The sequence below is a fragment of the Gallus gallus genome, chromosome 3 (assembly GCF_016699485.2).
Source record: "Gallus gallus isolate bGalGal1 chromosome 3, bGalGal1.mat.broiler.GRCg7b, whole genome shotgun sequence".
Taxonomy (NCBI): Eukaryota; Metazoa; Chordata; class Aves; order Galliformes; family Phasianidae; genus Gallus; species Gallus gallus.
Genome location: NC_052534.1, coordinates 79125985 through 79149739, shown reverse-complemented (window position 1 = coordinate 79149739; position 23755 = coordinate 79125985). Strand labels below are relative to the sequence as shown.

Sequence of the window (23755 nt, the reverse complement as noted above, 5' to 3'; positions counted from 1 at the left end):
ATGAACCAAGCTTCTTTACATGCGCTATCTAAGTGACAAATACCATTAACATCTGTAACAGAATCACTGCACTTATATATTAAGTAACTTCTGAGCTTTGTTTGTTAGTGCCAAATAATTCAGACTAGGCTATTTTTTATATAACTAAATGTAAAATCTAACCTGTTTTGATCACCTCCATCCCATGTAATATACAAATATGCGCACAATATACGCCAAAGCTACATTAAAGGACATCCATGAAATTTCAAAGAAGATCCTCAAACAACCACAGCTGCATCCTGTCCCCCAGCTGCATTCTTTATCTAATGGTTTTTAAAAGCTCAAAGCAATCATTTGATTGTTCTTCATGGATTAAGCTGTGTGTTCATGCAGTCACCATACAGTTCCACAGTCCATGCACAACTCTCGTGCTGCAGAACTTTGTGCTATGCAAGTGGAAGCCGTCCTTTCTCCCTGTAGTGCTGCACACACTTTCCAGGGGACATTCAGTCCCACTTCCCCATGGCCTCAGCTGAGCCCGTGGAAATCAGGCAGTCTGGTGCCAAGTATCTGTATATCACCTTAAACTTCCATATGTCAAAATGTCAGAAGTATGAGATACTTCCATACTGCTCAGTATCAGTATTATTGTTTTCTTTTATGTCAAACTGAAGATATAGTAGTACCATAAAGTGATCCAGGTGTCAAGGTGTTTCATTATTATTTGACACTCAGTGCAGTTTTCTCTGCTGTCCTGTAGCCTTACAGTAAAAGCGGACATATTTCTTTATAAACCATTTAATACCATATCTATAGAATCATAGAATCAAACAATCACCAAAGTTGGGCCGCTTCAGGGACACCAGGAGCTGCCGGTACAGCCTTTCTGTAGCGAGCCTGTCCGATTGCCCTGTGCTTCTCTTGTCACTGAAGCCAGAGTTGAAGGGCTGGCAGGTTTCAGTGCTGCTGTCTGCTTTTCTCTCGAGGCTCAAAGCTGGTCCACGTGATGGTCTTGCTGCTGCTCCTGCTTTCTCGTGCCCTTTGGGAAGTGCTGGGGGGCGCATGGGCCAAATAGGCCTCTTGGTCTTGTATTGCCACCAGCGTCTTCTCTCCTCTGTTTGAACGAGCCCCTCCTGAAAGATCATCCCTTTCACTGGTGGCTTTGTGCAGTTGATGATCTCAGGTGGCAGGTCTGCAACTCCACTGCCTAGCCTTGAACGCTGACTGAGCGTCCTGGGGGTCCCACGTGCCAGCAGAACCTGCGGGCGCTGGTCCTGTCTGGGAAGCCTGCCGGGTTTCCCTGCAGAGCTCGTGGAACCAGTGGCAGAGTCCATGTGAAGAGAGGGGCATAGGCTGTGCTGCAGCAAAGGCCGGGTCTTTCCTGGCCGGATGAGACGGGGCGGGATGGGACTGCCGTGCCATGGTGATGCTTGCTGCTGGGAGCAACGTGGCCTGCACAGGGGGCTCCCGAGCCTGCCTGCCTGCCTCTCAGCACCTGTAAAACAGGGAGCGGGCCTGAGCCACAGTAGGCTAGGGGGCACCGGGGATCTTCCAGGCCCACCTGGCCTGGCTGCTTCGTGACAGAGGCTGGTACGAAGCCTGGCTTCTCCCAGAGGACTGGCCCTGCCTGGGAATGTGCCAGGCTGACCCTCAGGGGACTCACGTGACTTCGATGCCGCTACTTGCTGCCACCATCTCCACCATTGCCGGCGCCGGTCAGAACCCTACGGGCACATGAACGTGACACGGTGACAGGACTTGCGGGGCAGCCCTATCCCCCCACCCCAAAGCCCCGAGTCCCCTAGCCTGAAGTGACTGCCATCCTCAAATTTCCCTACCTGTCGGCGCCAGGAAGTGGTGAGCAAAGACAGCCCAGCCACCAGGAGCAGGAGGCTGGGGACAAGGAGAAAGCTGTCGAGAACCATCGCTCAAAGCTGGTCACGACCGCACTGGGAGAGACCAAGTGCTGGCCGCTGGCTTACATGGGCAGAGCCGTGAGATCATAGTCCGGCAGGAGGGGATCATTCTGTGAGGTCACAGCCCCACTGCGCGTATGGAAGTAGGCTGGCAGTAGCCCCCAGCATGGGGCTGGGAGCAGTTATGGACATAACTTGAGCATAATCAGAAAATACATAAAACTGGAGATTTGACAACAAGTGAACACAGACAAGGACATACATTTAAAGAAAGGATGTGTCGAGCCTAACAATTTAAATAACTAAAGAAGTCCAAATACCTAACTGTGTAGCTGTTAGAATTTTGTGTTCAGTGACAAATGTTTATATGGACAATTGAAGGAAAAAACATTCCTGGCTTGAAGAAAGAGGTTGTAAGTTCCTGGTCTTGTATGGACCGCTTAAGTAAGGATATGGGAAAGCGGTATTTCATCAGAAATACCTGGCATGACGAAAGCAACCATATGTTTTTATTATGGATGTACAAATTTAGCATTTTAGACAAACATATGTATGTTTATTAGAACAACAGTTTTGCAGAGTATGACAACTGAGTAGGTATCTTTAGCAGGTAACCTTGTGTGAATATACACCAGCTTATATGAACCATCTGGCATTGAGGTCTCCAGGAATTATAGTATTCTGTCCAAAATCTAGTGTACAGTTTGAGGCACGTATTCGGACCAGCACTTCATTTTGAACTACCATTGTCTTTTGCCCTTAAGATTCAAAGCTATTGAGGGATAACACTAATTATTATATTAAATATTATCTAACAGGTGAATCTCACTACAATTAATTAACAGTAAACTAAAATTCTAAGTAACATAAATTATGTTGATTAAGATAAGAGCACGCTGCATGTATCATATCAAAGGTCCAGCTAATGTAGCATCCTGTTTCCAGCAGAGGTAACAACCTCATTAGCACCAACATGAGTGCAGTAGTTTGTTTCAGAAACAACTGGTTAGAGCACTGCAGGAGTTTGATTCATCTCCCTTAACAGCAGCTATTTACAGTGTCTGTGCCTACATCTCAGCTAACCGTCTAGCCTCCCTACCCAAAATTAGTCACTGGAAGGACTAGAATTATTCATTTCTGATTTGCAGCCTTAAAGCCTCCCTACCCAAAATTAGTCTCTGGAAGGACTAGAATTATTCATTTCTGATTTGCAGCCTTAAAATGTCTGCTTCTCTTCAGGGTCCGTAGGAGGAACCTGCAGTGACTATCTCAGACAGACACTTACATGACTCCCTCCGCAGGATCTTTGTGCTGCCTGCCTTATGTTTTTAAACGCTCAAATGTTTACACATGCAGATAGGGCGAGGAAGCCAGCGGCACTGCATCCATCTTTGCTGCAAATAATGCCAGGGAGATGCCTCAGGTGGGATGGCTTTATTCAGACTCATTCATCTGGACATCTAAACCATAGCCCAAATTAACAGAACTCACACTCTTCCAGACAGAGAATACACCAAGGAGCTTGCTGGTCTCTGGCCGAGAATGGTGATGAAATGGAAGGATTAACAAAAATGACCTGTACCTACAGTGAGGATTTCAAATAGATAAACTTTGATAAGCTAGGAAAACTACACAGTGAAGTGGGCTAAACTGAAGTGCTCAGGGAAAGGAAGGCTTGAGCTGGATTTTTCTGAAGTCAAAAACTGTAAAAAAAAATAATCCAGAACTTTCATTCAGATTTGGTAAGGAAAATGTTGAGAATCAAGCTGGACAATTGGCCACCCCAGAGGAATATTAGAAATAAGAAGACACCCATACAGAAAGAGAAAGAGACCAAAGAGTTTCCTGGAATGGTTTTCAAGGAAGCCTTATGTACTAAAAGATGAGCTTGTTTGCTTTTTTGCCAGTATGTCGGGGATAAATGGAACAAAGTCTGTCTTGCGTTCAGCAGAAGTACATTATATCATAACAAAATGATTTCTTAAGGCAAAATTATTGACTCCGTTTTATCTTTCCCTAGAAGTGCGATAGCTTTAATCAACTTGAACTTCGTTTCTTTACCTTCTGTTCCATACAGAAGATCATCAGTTTATGACAAAGAAGATGCGTACAAGAATTGAAAAGAGAGCAGTTAGTTAAAAGGCAAATGGCAGGAGGTTGTGCTGAAAAGGCAGTCATCATAACGGAGAGGAGTGCGCCACAGAATTTCTCCAGGAGCAGCGTTGGCTGTGGTCTCTGATCTAATATTTTCATGTAGGATATATTGTCACAGGAAAATGTGTGTCTCCCACCGAAATCTGGAAATGATGTGAAGCTGAGAGGCAGCATATCAACATACAAAAACATTTGAATATTGAGTGTATAAAAAGGGATCAGAAGGTATAAAAGGGGATTGAGAAGCGTTTGAGGACAAAATGATGTGTCACAGTGCCAAGCGCAAAGCAATAGGCTTAGGAGCAACGAACAGGAATCTCTGCAATTATGTAGGTTGTCATCAGACGAATATAGGAGGACATCGTGGTGTTAAGGCAATATGAAAAGAGACAAACGTAACTCCAGAACGTGTCAGAAAGCGTCAGTGCTGGAAGTGGATCTGTCCCTACATTCTTGCTTGAATGGACCACCATTATCTGGTTTGCTTACTGAGATCTTTGTCCTGGACTCTTTTCCGACAGAGGTAGCTTCTAATTGCAAGGTTTTGCTTCCTAGCTCCTTTATATTCCTCCAACACAAGCCCAGAAGGCCTAATGCATCCTTCAGCTCTGCTATGTTGATGCCAGGCCCCACAGTGATCAATACATATTTTACCATCATGCTATAAAAACAGGCCCCTGGAAGCTCCAGCACAGGGACAGAATCGTAGCATGGCTTGGTTTGGAAGAGACCTTAAAGACCTTAAAGTTCCAGTCCCTTGCCCTGGTCAGGGTTGTCAGCTGCTGGATCAGGCTGTCCAGTCCTCACACTCACTTTGAACTAAAGCCCCAACCCACCACACAGACCCAAACAGAGACATACACTCATTGTTATGTCTCAGAGCCACAGAGTCCCTGCAGTGTCCCCAGAGAGACACAAAGGACATGGTGTGAAGCATGTGCAGGTCTGTGCTTGAGGAGGCTTTTGAGCAGTGTGAATGCTGGCTTCCCTGTACTCTTAGGCCTGGGGTCATTTGGGGTGATGCCTTCAGACACAGACACAAGCTCCCTGTCGATGTGCAGGACTGCCACCCACTACCCCACTGCAGCATAGACCACTTCTCTGTCTGTCACCAGTTAACACTAATTCCTGATCTTTGTGGTTACAGCTCTTAAATGAGCTCTCGCAGCTACCCTGGGGATACACTCCTTTTTCCTTTCATTCCAGAGATGAATCCTAACAGGCTATCAGAAAGAGACTATCAGGTTCGACTCCCTATGCAATCCTTCAGCAAAGTCTTTTGATATCATCACTGTAGCCTTCAGCTTCCCTGAAAAAGCAACCCAAACCCCCAGATTCAGCCCACCACAACACAGCAGTAAATAGGCTGCCACATGGTCCTGAGCTCATATACGGAACTTCTCAATAACAAAAACAGAAAGACAGAAGATAGCAATATCTTAGGATCTTGGGGGCAATACATAGGTTTCAGAAGAGACTCAGTGCCAAGTACTCTTCAGTGTGGCCGTGGCTCACTACTAAAGCTCTAAGCAGTGGGGACATAAAGTCATTTGTGCAGTAAGGAAAGGAAAAAGGAAAGGAAAAAGGAAAGAGGGAAGAGGGGAAAGGGAGAAGAGAAAAGAAAAAGGGAAAAGGCAAATGGGAAAAGAAACTGAAAGGGAAGGGGAAGCAGAAAAGGGAAAGGGAAGCAGAAAGAGAAGGGAAGAGAAGGGAAGGGGAAGAACAAATGCTAAGTTCCAACTTTTTCAGTGCTGTATGTATAAACTTGAGAGGAGGAAAGTAAATATTGCTGAGTGCTTCCTCCTGCTTGTTGCAGAAATAAAGTGATTTATTCTGCTCACTCTCAGGATCACTTTATGCTTTCACTGGTAATTACACAGGGAAAGGAGAGAAATGAATACTGACACAAGTCTCTAAGGCCGTCTATTATACTTGGGATCTGGAAGGAGCCACGTGCAGCCATCACCAGACAGTCTACAAGGAAAAAAAATACTATATTTCATTAATTAATTCACATTCTGAAAAAAAGTATGTGAAATGCAGACCAAAAGACTGAAATTCAAAAGCCCTTGCTGATGTGGGGAGAGAGAGAGCCAGAAGGAGTTCACTGGGATGAATTCCTAGCTCTTGATTCTCTCTATCCTCCTTTCTGGGAAAGCCAACCTTGCCAACTGAACTCTGTCACTGTGTTGAACGTCGTCTAGCAGCATGTTCAGTTTGAAATTGAAAGGAGAATGATTCAGCTAGTGGACTATACAGCACTATTGCCTGCTCTGAAATTGCAGCAATGCTAACTGTATTCTCCTGACTTTACTGTCCAGTCATAGAGACTCTGCTTCTGTTTACATATAGTTTCTTTTTAGGCTAACAGCATCAGTATTGATAATGTTATCATGTTGGCTGCGGATATCACTGTCTCTCTTCCATGCCTGAGCTAATCAACTGGAAACAAATCTTGGTGGACAAGTTCTCTAAGATCCATGTGATGGAGCCCCACATCTCATACCTGCAGCACATGTTTCAGGACATGCACGCAACACTCCGCTCATATGGATTACATTGTGCAACTGGGGCTCTTCCCCTGGTCAGGTAAGAAGCATTTCTCTTTTCAAGCAAAAAGAATCCTGCTGGCATGCTCAGAACAGGGCCCACCTAGTTAATATCTCTTAATGATTTGCTCTTCCTTTCACTTCCACTGTGAATTTTCTTCCTAAAAAAAAAAAAAGGATAATATTATTTTCCTATGGATACTTGCTTTTCAGTGGGAAGAGAAGTATTAATCACAGGAGAAACCCATTATTTGAACATTTGATATCCAAACTTCTCCCTCTAATGAACTACCAGTATCTTCTACTTCTGTATTGATTTTCAATTATCTGCAAATCCTCGCTGTCACCCAGCTGACTCAGACAATCAGCATTTCACTGCAAAGCAGGTGCACAACAGTGATGCTCAGGCAGTCTATAATGTTATTCTTTGCAGAGCCATGCAAGCAAACGTAGCATCTCTACTGTTACAGCACCGTAATCTTGTGTGTTCTCTTATGTTATGCTGCATTATCTAATTCAGGAAAATTAAAAAAGAAAAAAAGCCAAACAAATGGAAGCAACCTATGAACGGAGCTGTTGTGAAATATGTATTTATAGTTATTTGGAAAGAGAAGATGAACTCCCAAAACACAATTATATTTTTATAGCTTGTTCAGCTTGAAGAGTAATTTGGGTTCATTGAGACCTAAATTTATTCTTGAATTGTTTGTTCATTATTTGATATTAAATTGCCTAGTAATACATAGCTGTCTGCTGTTTTCAAAATAGGAAGTTACAGTTCAGTGTGTACTGAATGAAAGGGCTCTTTCTGGTGTATGTTCTCTTGTCATAAGTACCAGCAAAAAAAAAAAAAAGGAGAAAACCACAACACAGCTGATCATGCCAGGCAGGAAGACAACAAATTGTCTTCGTGGATTCATAGAATGGCTTGGGTTGGAAGGGACCCTAAAGATGATCTAGCTCCAACCCCTTGCTGTGGGCAGGGCTGCCCCCCCCCAGCTCAGGCTGCCCAGGACCCCATCCAACCTGGCCTTGAGCGCCTCCAGGGATGGGGCACCCACACCTTCTCTGGGCAGCTGTGCCAGCACCTCACTGCCTTGAGTACAACATTTCTTCCTAACATCTACTCTAACTCTCCCCTCTTTTAAAACTGTTTAAAACTGTTCCCCCTTAACCTAACACTACATATAAAAAGTACCTCTCCATCTTTCTCATGGGCCCCCTTCAAGTATTGAAAGGCCTCAATGAGATCTCCCTGGAGGCTTCTCTTTTCCAAGCTGAATAAGCCCAGCTCTCTCGGCCATTTTCATTTGGAGAGGTGCTCTAGACCTTTTGTCATCTCATCTGGCCCAAAAATGTGTTCTGTGGCCTCTTCCTTTGCTCTTGAGTGTCTTCCAGCACCATACCTACAGTTCAAATCACAGTTACTCGTTTATCACTGTTTCCTTTCAAGTTCCAGTAACAAGCTGCTTGTTCATTGCTGTTTTGTATTCTTGACTTCTTGTCTTAGCGAATTTCTGAAGATGAGGCAGGAAATAGAAACACAGCATTTGAATTCACCGATGACTGAAGCAAGCTACTAGACACTCATTAATTATAATAATTAAGGGAACGATTAAGGAAACACTTGAAAGACTCTTGTCTTTGTAAATGGTGTACTACAGATTGACTGGCAAATACAGGCAGTATTGGAGAGGCTTCTATACTCTCCTCTCCACATGCCTACATTTCAGCTGTAAACTTGGTCCAGGCTCCGTCCAGCTTCTCGCCCACTTCAACTGTTCTTTATTTGTTTTACAAATAACTAACTAATAACACAGGAGCTATATTGCTGTTTGCCAAGGAGAGTCACCCACGAGGCCTGCCCAGCTGCTGCGTGTCTCTCCCTGCAGCACTGCTGGTGTTGGGCAAGCGCTGGGGAATCACAGAATCACTGAGTTGGAAAGGACAATTAGAGGTCACCGAGTCCAATTTCCCTGCAGTGAACAGGGACACCTACAGCTACATCAGGCTGCTCAGAGCCCCGTCCAGCCTGACCTTGAGTGTGTCCAGGGATGGGGCTTTCACCACCTCATTGGGCAACCAGTTCCAGTGCCTCACCGCCCTAATCATAAAAAACTTCTTCCTTATATCCAATCGAAATCTCCCCTTTTTTAGTTTGAAACCACTTCCTCTTGTTTTGTCACAGCTAAAGAGTCTGTCCCCTTCTTTCTTACCGCTCCCCTTTAGATACTGAAAGGCTGATCTCAGGTCTTCTCCAAGCTGAACAGCCCCAGCTCTCTCAGCCTGTCTTCAGAAGGGAGGATGTTCTGCCACTTGTTTTCAGTACACTTTGGGGAATAATGTGCCTCACTTGACGGGGCTTTCCTGCTGAATGAAGCTTGAAGTAAATAATGTCAGCTCGTGCTCTTTGTCTTTGTTAACAATCCCATGTTTTCCCTTATCATTAGCTGTGTACAAAGCTTGATGCTGAAGATGATTGTATGCTGATTTTCCAGACTGACAAGCAGAAAATTGGCCAAATACATATTACTAAGCACATGTTAGACAGTGTTAAGCACTCGCAGATTAAAAGACTGTAAAGATGAAGTGGCACATCCATCTTCAGACAACGGACTTTTGAAAGATCATCTATTGCTGAGTAGTCTGACTGCTCATTCCCCTCAACGAAACAGCTTTGCACCATCTTGCCCAGGAAGGCAGTGTGTAGGTGGGGAGGAAGTACTCGTTGCCCCTTACTCATGTGTATGACTACACAGTGGGTTAAATGCACAGCCTCATCCCAAATAGAGAAGAGTAGTCCTGTGGGGACAGCTGTCTGCAGGGATTGTATGTGGAGCCTGGGATAGATGCAAGAGCCTTGGCAGCAACAAGGTTGTTTCACCACCACAGGCAAAACTCAGCCTCTTCACCAGCCCCTGCCTCCTGCACACCTCTGGGGTAGGTGGTAGCTAAATTGAACTGGGTATGCAGTGAAGCCTGCAATACTGGAACTAGGGAAATTCACTGTCTTATGGGTTTATAGCCAGGTACAAAAGAAAACGAGCAGGAAAGTACCCTGTGACCCAGAGAGGATGGCTGATGGAAGAGTGGGAGATCAGAAAGGGGAAGGACTCCTGCACACCTCCAGAACAGTCTCTTCTGCTACTATGCTCATGGGCAAGACACAGGGCATCGCTCACTTACTGTGTTCCTACCTAGGCAGCCAGTGGCAACGGGGGAACCTGAAAGCCATGCTCCAAACTTGCAAAGCACCATATGAGACATAAAGTTGGCAGCAATTTCCTGAATGTTCCTCATGCCACATTATAACCACTGCAGACCAGGAGTGTGGGATAAGTGCGGGTGACCACCAAGCACAGCTGCAGCTGCAGCTGGAATGCAGTCCGGAAATGTGCCCACAGAGATTGGTCCTACCCTTATCAAGATGAGGAGATGAGGTTGCCTTAACAGCCGCACAAGCAGCCACAAATTGTTGTGTTTACAAGAGCTGTGAAGGGGAGCTACAGCCAAGTCCTTGTCAGTCCCAACATGGAGAATGTCTTTGCTGAATGCTTCCTTTGGCTGCAAGAAAACCACGAGTTAATGTGCCTCGTTAAAGTTATCCAGCTTGCTCGGAAGGTTGCTTTGAAGCTGCTCTGATTTACTGCAAGTAATCATCTAACTAATTAATATTTTTTAATTGAAGAGAATGAGCATAATCTAGTTATAACAACTTTAGAAGAGTGTGACCAGTTTTTACACTAAAGCCAAAGAAGATGACCCTGTAATTATGGTTCTGACAGCCTGATATCAGTCTTGGGCAAACTGATGGAATGACTGATGCAGGATTTGACTCATCAGGAATTAAAAGAGGGGAATATAATTAGTACCAGCTAACAGGGGTTTACTGAGAATAGATTGAATTCCACTATCTTGATATATTTTTAAAATGAGATTACATGTTTAACCCATAAAGCTAATAGAATAAATAAAAAATACATGACATCACAACATTTTTCCTGACAGCCCATAGGATATGGAACAGATGAAGGATAAACTGTTTAACGGATGGTGTCTGAATGTAGTTCAGAATCTGGAACCTGATGCTTTTAATGGGTGCCACAGGATTCAGCTGGGGCTGGCTTGCAGCCATATCCTGACGTTAATGATGCTTGAAGATCACACCGAAAGGTGTGAGAGCAGTGTGTAACACAGACTCAGACAGATGTGGCTTGCTCTTCACGTGCACTGAGCGTGCCCTTGGGGGTGGCCTGAGAGCAACTGTAGTCCTGTGGGTCAAAACAAGTGGGCCGGGCTTGAGAATGGGGCAATCTCTTCTGTCACACAGCGGCTGTGACAAGGAGTGCTGGATGGGAGGGGCCAAAGGCCTGGCGATGAAATCTGGCCAGGCATGGCAGTGGCGTTTGGTGTAAGGTGGATGCAGAGCTGGCGGTGGCACCAGGCCCTGGTGTGATGGCAGCTGCAATATGTATTGGCTCAGTCTGTCCTTACTGAGACATAGCTGCTCAGTAATGTGATTTCCCTGCTCCCTTGCTGTGGGGTCTCTCTTTTCCACCCTCTGCAATCCCTCTGGCGTTGGGTCTTTCTGGAGGAACATGGCACAGGTTTCCAGGAGAGGCAAAATGAAACATCTGCTGAAGGAGGCTGTCTCTCTCCACGGAGAGCAGGTGAAATCCAAAAACTGGCTTAGACTCACCCTTGTACTTCTAGAGAGCCAAAGCAGAGTACCACCAGTTCTACCAGATAACCAGCATGATAGAGAGACTACAGCTCCTTTAGTGTGTGAATGGCAACCAGACCAGCAAGCACTGAAGCTGATTATGCTTTCTAAAGAAAAGATAACATGACAACACTTGCTAAAATGTTTGAAGTGGTTGTCTCCATTCCCTGGAGCTGTCTATGATCCTTCACACCAAAAGGACATCAGAACTAAGGTACACCGTGCCACAAGGATCTATCACATAGCTTGAAGGGCAATATGGTGTGTTGCAGAAGCTAAGATGGTGCACATAATTTCTGAGGGCTTGAGGGAGTTCAGCAGCAAAAAGAGATGAATTAGAATATTTTTAGAAATGCAGTAAAGCCGTTTTGCATTGAGAAGCAGAATGTTTAGACAGTATTCGGTGCAACAAATGCTGGTTATCATCCAAGCTGTATAGTGTAAAAGACAAATTACTGATACAACACAAAACCTTTCTCATTGAGTCTGTTGTTCTAATTGGCTAAATCCCAGCCAAATGACAGGAAATGATTGATCTTCCATCACAGATGCATTGTGAGTTTCACTTTACTGCATCGTGAGCAATCTTACAGCAGGGTACAGCTATTATAATTCACCATCTTAAACACCAGGTATTTCTGATGACAGAAATTAGCTCTATGGTTTCAGCATTGCTTTTCCTCAGGTATACTTCAGATGCTGAGACTCTATAGCAAAAACCATCTTTCTTGCACTCTGAGTGAAATCTTGCCTCCCTGAATGCATTGTCTTCAATGGAGGTGAATTTTCATCCACTCTCTCCAGTATTTTTATCAACATTTAATCATTACAACAAACTCAGCAGTAATGTTTGCCCATGCTTGCAGGGTGGGACCTATGTGTAGAGAAACAGACGATCTTCTGGAAATGGATATTTGCCTAGCTTGCTCGGGTTGTTAAAATACTATTGGTGTTGGAACACTTAAAAGCATTTTATCAGGAGTAGCCTGGTTTCAAAAGAACAGTTTCCAATGTACTGAGAGGACATTTGATATATTTAATTCATTTCCTTTCTGCTGAATATTCATTTCCTTCAGAAGAAAAGTTCATAACTTGAGATGATTGCCATAATATTATGATATCCATACAACAGAACAACCGATATAATGGTGAACCATAACATACATACAGTGATAAACATGGTGCAATTCCACGCATTGTGGCCACAAGCATGACTAAGATAATTCAGCCTCCAAGCAGAGACAATACTACCAAATGTTTTGGTAAATGTTAAGCAACTACAGTGACACAAATTTCAATATAAAGTAGCTGTGGCAATCTCAAACCAGATGTGAACAGTTGAAAGCCCCCAGCTTTCAGCCAGCAGAATGATGTTTGTCAGAAGGCCTTTAGAGGATTTTGTAGGCACAAGTAAAAGGATCCCAAGCCACCTTCCTCAGATACACGGCACAGAACTGAGGGGGCAGAGAATGGCAAAGATGAGCTTTTGCTTCCTAATTGGGATAGCAGAGACAACAGGCCACACAGCATTGAGTTCTAAATATTCCATAAATAATTACATCAGTTTGTTCACCTACGTTGAGTTGTTTTAAAGGTATGGAGGCAATGTTGCTAGAAATGAATCCGAAGGGGACGTTAAAGCAAATATCAGGAATGTCAGTGCTACTTATGTGTATTAAAAGTGTACTATAGGTAATCATTCAAAGTTATAGAATAGCCCATGAAAGGCTGAGATATTTTCTTAAAAATAAAGGCAAAATGCATACATATAGAATGAAACGTATGAGTATTTTCCATATTCAGCCCTGCTGGAGAGGAAATGAGGGGGGAAGTTCATTTTCGCTGTGCACCTCCACAAAGAGAGCTAATTGGTAAAAACTTGTTCGTAGCACAGAAGTTAACTTCCCACAACCATTCCTCCATGCTCCCATTCCTTAATGTAATTCACCACATTTAATGTAATTAATTTGGAAAGAAGGAAGAACCGTTTTCCCAAAGGAATTTCCTGACTGACAGCTGTTTTACATAATCAGTGCAGACACAGCGGTGGTGGAGCACACTCCAGCTATTACCTCCTAATGGACATTTATTTTGGTCTCCTACTGTTTTCCGCAGCAAGGTAGCTGGGGAGATTCAATTTAAATTCCTTCCCCTGTAAAATTAATTCTTGAGCTAAACGTGGATGCTGCAGAACCTTCTGCTCTGGGGCAGTGCCCGGTCAGTCTGCTGCCCAGCCGGGGATTCCTCAGGAATATCCACATCACACACTGCACACCCGTTCAAAAAATCCTCCTTCTCAATGAGAAAAATGCAGCATCTTAGAGATCAGGCTCAAGGGGAAACTCTTCAAGGCCCATAAATACCTGAAGGGAGGTGCAAAGAGGATGGAGCCAGGCTCTTTTCAGTGGCGCCCAGTGCCAGGACCAAAGGCAGTGGGCACAAACTGGAGCACAGTTCCCTTTGAACACAGGCTGCCCAGAGAGGCTGTGGGGTCTCCTCCTGGGAGATGTGCAGATCCCTCCTGGACGTGGGCCTGGGCCCCCTGCTCTGGGTATCCCTGCTGGAGCGGGGGTTGGGCAGGGTGGACCTTCCACCCTTCTGGGATTCTGTGAGTGATTAATGAGGGCAACTACACTCATGTTAAGAGCCATTAAAGGCATTAAAGAGCACGTGCAACTGAAATTGTGAAGTGAAATGGAAAAACGTTGTGAAGAAAAAGCAAATTGTTATTTTGTACTTTTCTACAGCGAAGAGCAAGGGGGACTGAAGGAGGACTGGAAGGTAGTAAATATGTAATAAGTCCAGTATTTGTTTCTTTGTAGATTACGTTTTGCTTATTTGTAGGAGGAAAATAATCACATCTTTCCCTCCTGGCTCATTAAATGTACAGGTGGGCTGTGGAATGTGTCTCTAATTTTCCATTTTTATTCAATAAATGCAAAACTGTGTGTTTTTCAAACCTAATTTTAATAGAGCAGTAAACTTGGTATGTGTCCTCCCGCACCATATTGCACACGGACACGTTCAGCAGTAGGTGGTGTTCCCAGGGTGGAAGTGAATGTAGTTCAATATGCAAATTAAAGAGGGTTTTCTGAGGAAGGAGAGATCTGTGGCATTTTTTGAGATGGAAACTGGAGGGTATTTAAAGAGGAAAGTCTCTATAATGACAATAACTGTTTCACTGATTTTTAAATCCTGTACAACCACTCAAAAACATGGAAAATACACATTATTTTCCTGTCTGTTCTGTTTCTCTTTCAAATATTCATGCAATAAATCATTCATTCAAATCATATCCTGATTGTGGCATTACTGTAGGTGTGCTTCATTGCCCAGATTTCCCTCGTATTTGCTGAGAATGTAGGTAGCAAGTCCAAATTCCCTACAAGGTTTTTCAGTTCTTAAATAGGTTTAATCTCTTTCATTAGAAAATATTCACTATAAATATTCTTTTCAAATCATATCCTAGATTTATAGCACATTGCATGGGATTCTTAAAAGCCATAGAACCCTTTCAAAGCTATAAATAGCACTATAAGCTGACATTTTTGATTGGGTTTCATTGCTGTAAGCATTCTTCATACAATATACGTTTGCTTTTCCGTTTTGTTTCTTGATTTTTATGCTACAAATATGGTCTCACACATTCTTTATACAACCAGAGAGCATCGCGTGAGGGACATAACTGAGTGTGCTCAGATCCCATCCAGAATGACATTGGCAGAGCATCATACAAATTCTTAATGAAACATAGAACTGAAGTGCCAATTGCAGCTGAAAACAACCCACAAAAATGAAGCACCCTAAAGAGCTCCCGAAGAGGAGGGTGTGGGCTTTTCCTAGTGAATGGTGGACTTTCTTTGCCTGTTTACATTCCTGTATACTTCATCCAGATTTGCATAATATACTATTTGTTTACGTACAATCTGACAAATTCAGCAATTCACAAACAGTGTGTTTTGTTAATTATAGTAGGTGCATTGCCTATCTATGTAGTTGAGCAGCTTGAGCTAAATTGAAAGAATAAAACCAATGAGGCAGGAAAGTCCAATTAAATGTACATTAATCAAATGCCCCCCGAATGCCTTTCCTCCCTAACACATTTTATTGCACTTTATGTGGAATGCCTATTTGATGTCAGTTGTCCTTCTGTATCTGATGCTGTACCTTCGTCAGTGTGCAATAATAAATGCCATTGCCAAGCGCCTGCTTTTGGATTTCATCTTTTACAGATTTTATGCTTCATTTAAATTTTAAACCAACCTTCTTTTTAAGATTAATTACAACACAGAAGTAAAGAAATGGAAAAATGACTATCATGTTAAGAAATGACTATATAAAACACAGTCTGCTTTTGCTTTAACATTCTTGCAGCAGTCTATTTTCTGCTCTGCACTGGGATAAAGAGGCACTGTTGGTTCTCATATAAAATTCCAACTAGAAAAACGCTTCAACAGAATACCTAAAGTCTGTTCCCTTAATATCTGATAAACATAATTAACCTGACTCAGCTTCCAGTCTAACAGTATAAAACTGGAATAGCTTTGGGGGTGCCCATGTGAAAAGTATATTTTGCTGTATTGATCCATCTCTCAGTGTAAGAATGTTGCTCTGAAACATGAAAATTGGGTTTGCTACACAGCAGTTGTCTGTGAGTCAGAGACAAAATTCCAGTTCTTCGCTCCTCTGTAGCATTTTATGTAATAACAGGCAAGAGTATTTTGAACCAGAAGGCTGAATAAAGATCAGGAGCCAGAAGAGGGGCAGGAGGGTTGTGGAGGCCCTCAGCCCTGGACGTTCCTGTGCCTCACTCTGGACAGTCACTGAATTAAGAATTAGAAAACAGGCAGAGGAGGCAGGAACACAACACAGCCTCATCTCCTGCCTTTTGGTGTTCCAATAGTTTTCTGTTCTAGCTCCAAGATAAAGGATAGAGGGTACATCCTCCTTCCAGCGTTTGGGATATCCTTGAGAGGAGTGACTGGAGTTTAAATTCTCTCAAACTGGTGAGACATTTGGCATAAGACCTTGGTTTAGCCTTTTCACTGCTAGACTACTGTAAAAGAGGAGTCCAGAGGCCTTCTTCCCTTGGGTGAGAAATAGGCAGAGATATGCTCTTTGGGTTAAAGGAGTGTAAAATCCAACTGCAGGAGGTGAGCTGTGGGCACCTGCATCTCTGTGTGATGCACAGGGACCAGAGGAGGCTGGGATTGCAGCCACGCTTTTCCTATACATCAGAGACTGACTTTTTACACAGGCAGATAGTGATAAGATGAGGCAAAATGGTTTTAAAGCAAATGAGGGGAGATTTAGAGTAGATTTTAGCAGTAAGTTCTTCACTCAGCTCTGGCACAGGCTGCCCAGAGAGCTGTAGACAGCTTGGAGGCATTCAAGACCAGGCTGGATGGGGCCCTGGGCAGCCTGAGCTGGTGGAGGCAGCCCTGCCCATGGCACAGAGTGGAACTGGGTGGGCTCTGAGGTCCCTTCCAACCCAAGTCATTCTGTGATTCTATGATCAGTGCTACCTGATGATGTATCAATGTGACAACATTAGGTAAGTTCCTGAAAGCAGGTTCAAGCAAGTCATCCTTTGTATTCTTTTCTAAGCTACCTTGCCATTGGCCCACCTGCTCCCAGTTCAGCAGAGCCAACTGGAGAGGCTCCTCTCCTTAGGTAGCTTCTGACACCCTCATTACCCTTTACACCCCTGCCATCACAGACACACCTCCCTTTACCCGCTACTTTGCACCACAAGCTTCCATACTCTTCAGTTGAGCTGCCTATGGGTCAATTCTGGCACCAGAAGTCGAGTTCGCAAAGATCAAAACTAATTCTGATCCAAACGTCTGAGGTAATGGCACCCACGGCAAGAAGAGGAGAGTTCATAAGAGCTAATCAGAGGACAGAAGATTCAAGACTTGATAGAGGCAGGAGGCCCTGTAGGCAATTCTGATGGAGATGAAACGGGATATGTGTTTCTGGCCCAGTTAGCATTCCTTGTCAGTAGAATAAATTTTAGTAGGAGACTTAAAGATATTGTTTTATATGGGCATTAAACACTGAGCTCACCTATAACATTCTTCTGGGAATGATCATTTTGCTGTACAGGAAAAAAAGGGAGTATCTTCCTTATTTCTATTCAAATGACTTATATAATTGTTTGCATTACCTGAAGATCCAATAACAGGCATTAATACTGACTATCGAATTTTCTCCAGTGAGAGGATTTTCAGGAGAGGACTTCTGAATGAAGTTAAAGAGGCTTCAGCATACAATTTTATGTATGTAAAAAGCAATCATCTTTGGTGGTTGCACTACCACAGGCTATTTATCATGTTACCGGAGGAACAGCATCCTATGCTAAGGTAAGGCTTCCACTGAATAAAGAAGGTTTATTGGAGTATGCATTCAATATGCATAGTAGATGTCATTTAACAGGATTCAAATTGTGGACCAGTGAATGTAAGCCTTCTGATTGCTTTTCCTAGTTATGGCAGAAGTAGTTTAAAGAACACGACATCGCTTAGTTAAAGAGCGTGGAAATTGGACAACTTTTAAAAAGAATAGCCCTAAATAACAAAACTCAAATGTCATCTTCGGCTCAAGAAGCCCTAAAAACAAAGATTGCAAAAAAATCTTTGAAGAAATAACAAGATAAGTTCATTTCCAATTAGTTTCCATCTACTGTATGAAATTCTAAATAAAAAGACAAGTATATTCTTTTCTTAATGAGGAATAAATAAAATATACACAGGTATATGATTGCTTTTTCCATTAGTAACACTTTTATGGGATCTGGCATATATATTTCTTTTTAAGAAAAGATGGCTGCTAGTACTCTGGGTTAATTTGTTTGCATTTGAAATATTGAACTGAAATAAAATTAAAACATATGCTCTGTGCATATGTTATGCAGGCATGAAGCACTTTATGCATGAAGCACTGCGGATAGATATTCTTCTCATAAGTAAATGAAGGTGTTTTAGAAAACGTTGATCTGATTTCTTTCTGGGGATATCAGGCTGATAATCAGTTTGCCTTGTCTCAGCATTGTTTTAAAAGCAGACTCACAGAGAACTTTGAATCAAATATTTGATACAATCCTCTGACATTTCATGATATATGCCATGGAGGCTTTTAAGTTTATTCTTCTATTACTGTATCCTCAAAAAAAAAATAAATATCAGAAACACTGGCAAGAATTAAATATATGGATTAGTTCATTCTGCCTCCTAGCAAAATAATGGAGCCTGTTACATATTTATAGAGCACTCCATCCACCCCCCTGGCCTTCCGGAAAGGCAGTTTGATTTGTTGCTTTGCAGAAAGGGAAGACTGAGGGACCACAGAACTGGGAGGACTGCCCAAAGTCATATGGTGGACAAAGTAATGGAAGCAAAAGGAAAACAAAACAAAACAAAAAAGCCTACACATCTCCCATAGCAAAGGAAGAATTCTCTCCAGTACTATTATTAAATTACAACAGAAAATCTTATACGCTCTACTTTCTTCCCTCCCTCATTGTCCAGTAATGTTTTGCTGGCTAAATAGCTCAGTGGTAACTGGAAACACAAACTCATTCCTTAGCCTAAAAAACTGCCCTGTGCTTAAGTGAACATAATTGAGAAACACTTAAATGAAAGAGAAACAAAAATTAACATTTCTTTCTCCAGAAAAAATAAACACCGTGGGACTCATTTCCTTCCAAAACCCTACATTAATGCACTGATTATGGAGCATAGCCCAGGGTCTTACTTCAGAACAACTAAAATCACCATCTCTAAGAAAATTTTAATAGCATCTTATCCCATTGCTTGGTTTGTGAACACCAGGTGACTCCAGCTCATATTTTAGTACCAAAAATGGACTCATTGTTCTCTTCACAGTTAACCAGTCTTTAAGCCTTGGCCTGTGCAGGGCCGTATGTCTGTGCTGGTGTCCCAGCCACGTCCACCTTGTACCTGGCAGCATCCTGAATTTAAAGCTAAGCCCCAGCACCCGATGTCCTTTGCTGTGGAAGGCTTAATTCTGCTAAAGCCCTGGGTGCCCACTGCTCTGCTTTACTGAGGCAAGAAACATCACTGCTTTTTAAAGAAGGTCCCACTCTGTCTTTTCCCTGCACCTCAGGCCATCTTTTTTCTCTCTTCTGCACCACGGCTATTGGGAAAATTAGAGAAAGCTGTGCCTGATCCTATGGCAGAGGATTGCAAAAAGGAGAGCATTAAATGCAAACGCAGCTGAGATTTCTCCTGGAAGTAATGAGCACACTGGCAGTTTCTGCAAATAACTAGTGGTTTGAACACCTATTTTAGCCCTGAGCTCATGCTTGGAACCTCTGTGCAGCAGTTCAAGGGCAGCCACTGGCAAACAGAGATCCTTAAGTTTTGTCCACATAGAAGAGGGGATTTAAATTTGTTAAAAATCTTAATCAGGACTCCAAAGTCAAATACCTGCCCTGTAAATTGATGAGAAGCGTGTTACTTCTGGTCTAGGCTGGCATTAACTCAAAACTTGAGCAGGAAATCATTCTATTGTCTTTGTGTTTGTTTGTTTCATTATTCAAATTAACAGATGCACTTACAATAATTTGGTATTTTTTCTGTCTATAATATACAAATCCCGTGGAAGCCTGCCAAAGATTTTCTTAGCAACCAAGCCTCTTGCCTGATACACATGATCAACTACAACAGTCTGCTAAAAGCTTAAAATAAACCTGTCTTTTTTATTTAGAGTTTCATATAGTGGAATAAAATTAATTGGTAATGAACTTAGCACAGTTTAACGAGAATTTATTTATTTTTATGGAGGCTGAGCACTCAAGGGACGTCATGGTAAAAGCAAATGTTGCCATAAAGGCAAATCTGCTGGGATCAGTCCAATAACTGCGAGCTCAGGTAAAGTAAAAGCACTCACCAGGGAATGGTATTGGCTGTCCTGTGATTAATATGTAAATCCGTTCATTCCTGCTTAGCACATAACATCACCGTAGAAACCATCCTTCTCCACCAAGCAGTTGTAAATTCCGTTGTGAAACCTTGACGAGGCATTTCTGGTTCCAAGTGAGTAAATATTTTGGAGAGAAGCATACATACGCTGGGCACCACTTTCCAAGTATCTGGAAGGTGAAGACTAATTGTTTTCACAAAGCAGAAGTTGTAGTTGCAAAGCCTCTAAATTCAGATAAGAGAAACTGTAATACAATATCACAGTCTCTATCGTTTTTCTAGAGAATCCCTTCAATCTTTGCTTAGAATGCTCACCATTGGTTTTGAGATCTTTGAGAGCAGAATGATGGTATATTAAAAAGTCATGAGCCAACCATCAACATATGCTGCAGCCACCCAAGACCTTGCAGATATTTAGCTCTCTTTAGGTTTTAGACAGAAGTAGCATTTAAATACCCCGTTTCGTAGAATCATTGAATTATAGAATCATAGAATCATTTCTCCAACAGTCTTTGATTAGACGTCTTTCTGGCACTGAGAAAAAAGAACACAACATAGCAACTATTAAGTAGGAGAAAAAAAACAACAAAGGAAGAACAAAATGCAGCATTAAGCACAATCAACTGAGGACCTTAAGTAGTCCTTTGTTCGGGTCTTTTAAATGGTTCATGGGCAATGGCAGCTTTAGTGATCTCATAGGAAGGATGAGGATGACTTCTCTAAACCTGCTTGTTTAAATTTCATGATACACCTCCAAATGCAATCCTCCTGATTTGTATCTGCTGTACAAAACTACAGTACGTCACCATAACTCTTCTCTTCACAGGTGACCCACAAGATCTAATGAAACAGCTGCAATGAAGTGAGGTGGAGTGACCAAAATGACCAAGCTGAAGCTTTCAGCAAGTTAAATGCTCTTAAAGCTTTGCAAAGATGTGCAATCTAGTGAATTAAAAATAGCTCCTGTTTGTATCCATGTTTACAGCAAAAAGTTATTGAAAAAATAAATACTTCGCTCACATTTGAAGAATATGTCGGTAACCTTGAACTGAGTGGCTTGAGATGTGCCCCGCTGCAACCATTAGGTGTTCACGTACCCATCATACTGGTGCAAAATATTGGGATGGAGAATCATACTTGCCTGAGCTATGGCACACTAATAAAATTAAATGACCGGTACCAAGTGCCCCTGTTACTCATGTCTGCTGCCAGGGGATGGGGAAAGGCTTCCATGGCCATCTAGGGAAGCACACTGGCATGCCTCAGTACACAGTGCTTTTGCCTGATGCCATCTCTAACTTCTATACCTCCATCACAGAGTATAAAATGCCCTTGAATTAACAGTCTGTTTTGGTTAAGATTTGATCTGTGCCTAAACTTCTGAACGAGTGCTGTAGAAAATGGTCTCATAGGTCGAGAATCTCTTTTCAGCTCCTCATCTCCCACAGTAAAGATGTCTGTCATTTCTCATGAATTTGATATGTCCATAGGTTCTGGATTGTGGATTAATTCTGCAGGGACCACGAGAAAAATACAGCTCCTCCATCTGGTATTTGCTGGCTGGCTGCAGAAAGACTGGTATTCTGCAATAAGAGCATTGCTTGAGGTGGGAAGAGAAGATAACTCAAGCTGAACCACTCCACCCCTAGAGCCGACTGCTGTTAAGGACGGGGAAGGAGTCTCTTCTTTTATGTACAAGGCAGTAGTTCAGTTCTCATTAATTTCAATTAGAAGTTGATGAAGTTCTTTGGTTTATTACACTGTCATTTGCACTACATTTTCAGACTGCAGTAAGACATTAAATATTCTCACTGTTCACAGGGGATTTTACTCAGGGCAAGACACGTAATGAAACCCAGCTTATTATTATTATTAATTATTTGTATTACTTTACTGCTTAGGAGTTGTAGCGATGGATCAAGACCTCATTGCATGATGCACCAAGCCAGAACAAAAAGGCCATCACTTCCTTAATTGCTACAGATCTAAGGTCCTTCTGGCATAGCCCAGCTTGGGAGCCTGTATTTGGACTTTTGCCTTTCAAAAAACCTGGCAGTGCTCTCTGATGAGCCATTCAGATTGCTCACCAGGTGTTCAGGCTGCCACACAGTGCCACCAGAGCACCCTTCCTCACCCAGCTACCTCCTGAGGAAGCCTCTGGGCTGAGGCCTAACCCTGCTCACAGCAGCCCCAGAGGACCTCGGCCCACCTCTTGAAGCCTCCTTGGTGCTGAGGAGAGGTGGCCTCCCACAGAAGAATCTCCCAGCCCTGTCCACACCACAACGCAGCCTGAGAAGCAAAAGCGCTCCTACACAGAGCAGACACTGAAATATTTTATCAGTGTTGCACAGAATGGCCTCTGGAAGAAAAGGCAGTCATGTTTGGTACCTGGCTTTGCTGTGGGGGGTCTGAAAGTCCTTCCAGTCATATCAGATGGCTTTCCAGAGGCAAAAGAATGCTACTGGCTCTCCATGGTCCAAAGCTGATGCAAAGGATTTGGGAGAGGCAGGCAAGAATAATGCAGAGGCTACAGCCTTAGGCTATCTGTAGATGGCAAACCTTTCAAATGCAGGGGAAAAAAGGTGTGCATAAAACAACTGCCAAAAGCTTAGCACTTTGCTGTCAGCCACCCACATCCCAAAAGAGAATGCTTCAATGGAGTCATTTTAACAAGCACTGTATGTACACTAAAAACTGCTCATTCCTCTCTCAGAAACACCAAGAGCTCCTAAATGTCTGATTTCTAAGAGCTATCAGTTAATTTGACCACTGGGTGACACGGAGCACATGGCACCTTTCAAGCCCTGACACTGGAAAGGAGCTTGAAGGACCTATGAAAAGATGAGGAATTCTGAGAACATTCCCTGCTAGTAAAACTGGGAATTCAGCAGTTTTATGAGTTAAGACCTCTCACAAGTATTTGTGCAAGTGTAGACTCCAGATTTGCTGGGATATGGACATGGGAAGATGGTAGATTTATTCAAATCAGCTCCGTCTGGCCTGGAGGCTTCTCTCGTGTTACAGCATCTGATTATACAAAAACATTTTGGAAGTCTCATCTTGTCACAGAGAGAAAGAAGGCAACACAGTAGTGGTTTATGGCTCTGGAGACTCTCTTTTGACATATACCGTGAATTTATAAGGTGTAGTAAGAGGAACAGGCAGATAAAATATGTAGTTATGTACAAGAACATAAAAGGCATTCCAAGAATTACAAAATTTGCCATGCTTCCGCCAGCCTACGATTGGTTCTAATAAATACAACAAAATTGCAGATACGAGATTTCGTTATTAAACAAATGAAAGGAGAGACATACAACCAATAGCAATAAGAAAATAAGAAACAGATTTTCTTTCAAGTAGTTCAATATATCTTCAGTCACGTCAGGCCACAGATTTGGTTGATAAATGCAAAAACGCCCATTTGGGTTACAACATATATGTATACATGAGGAATTTCAATAATTACCAGCTATACTTCAGCAC

At 42.8% G+C, this 23755-nt stretch overlaps 1 protein-coding gene across 1 annotated transcript; it reads right to left on the bottom strand.

Moving 5' to 3' along the window:
* Positions 1 to 218: 218 nt before the first annotated feature.
* Positions 219 to 3004, bottom strand: LOC121110235. Its single transcript, XM_040697731.1, has 2 exons — positions 1821 to 3004; positions 219 to 1706 (listed from the first exon to the last, which is right to left on the bottom strand). Exons 1-2 carry the CDS (start codon positions 1905 to 1907, stop codon positions 801 to 803), a joined length of 993 nt encoding a protein of 330 aa, XP_040553665.1. The 5' UTR covers positions 1908 to 3004; the 3' UTR covers positions 219 to 800.
* Between the last annotated feature and the right edge of the window lie 20751 nt (positions 3005 to 23755).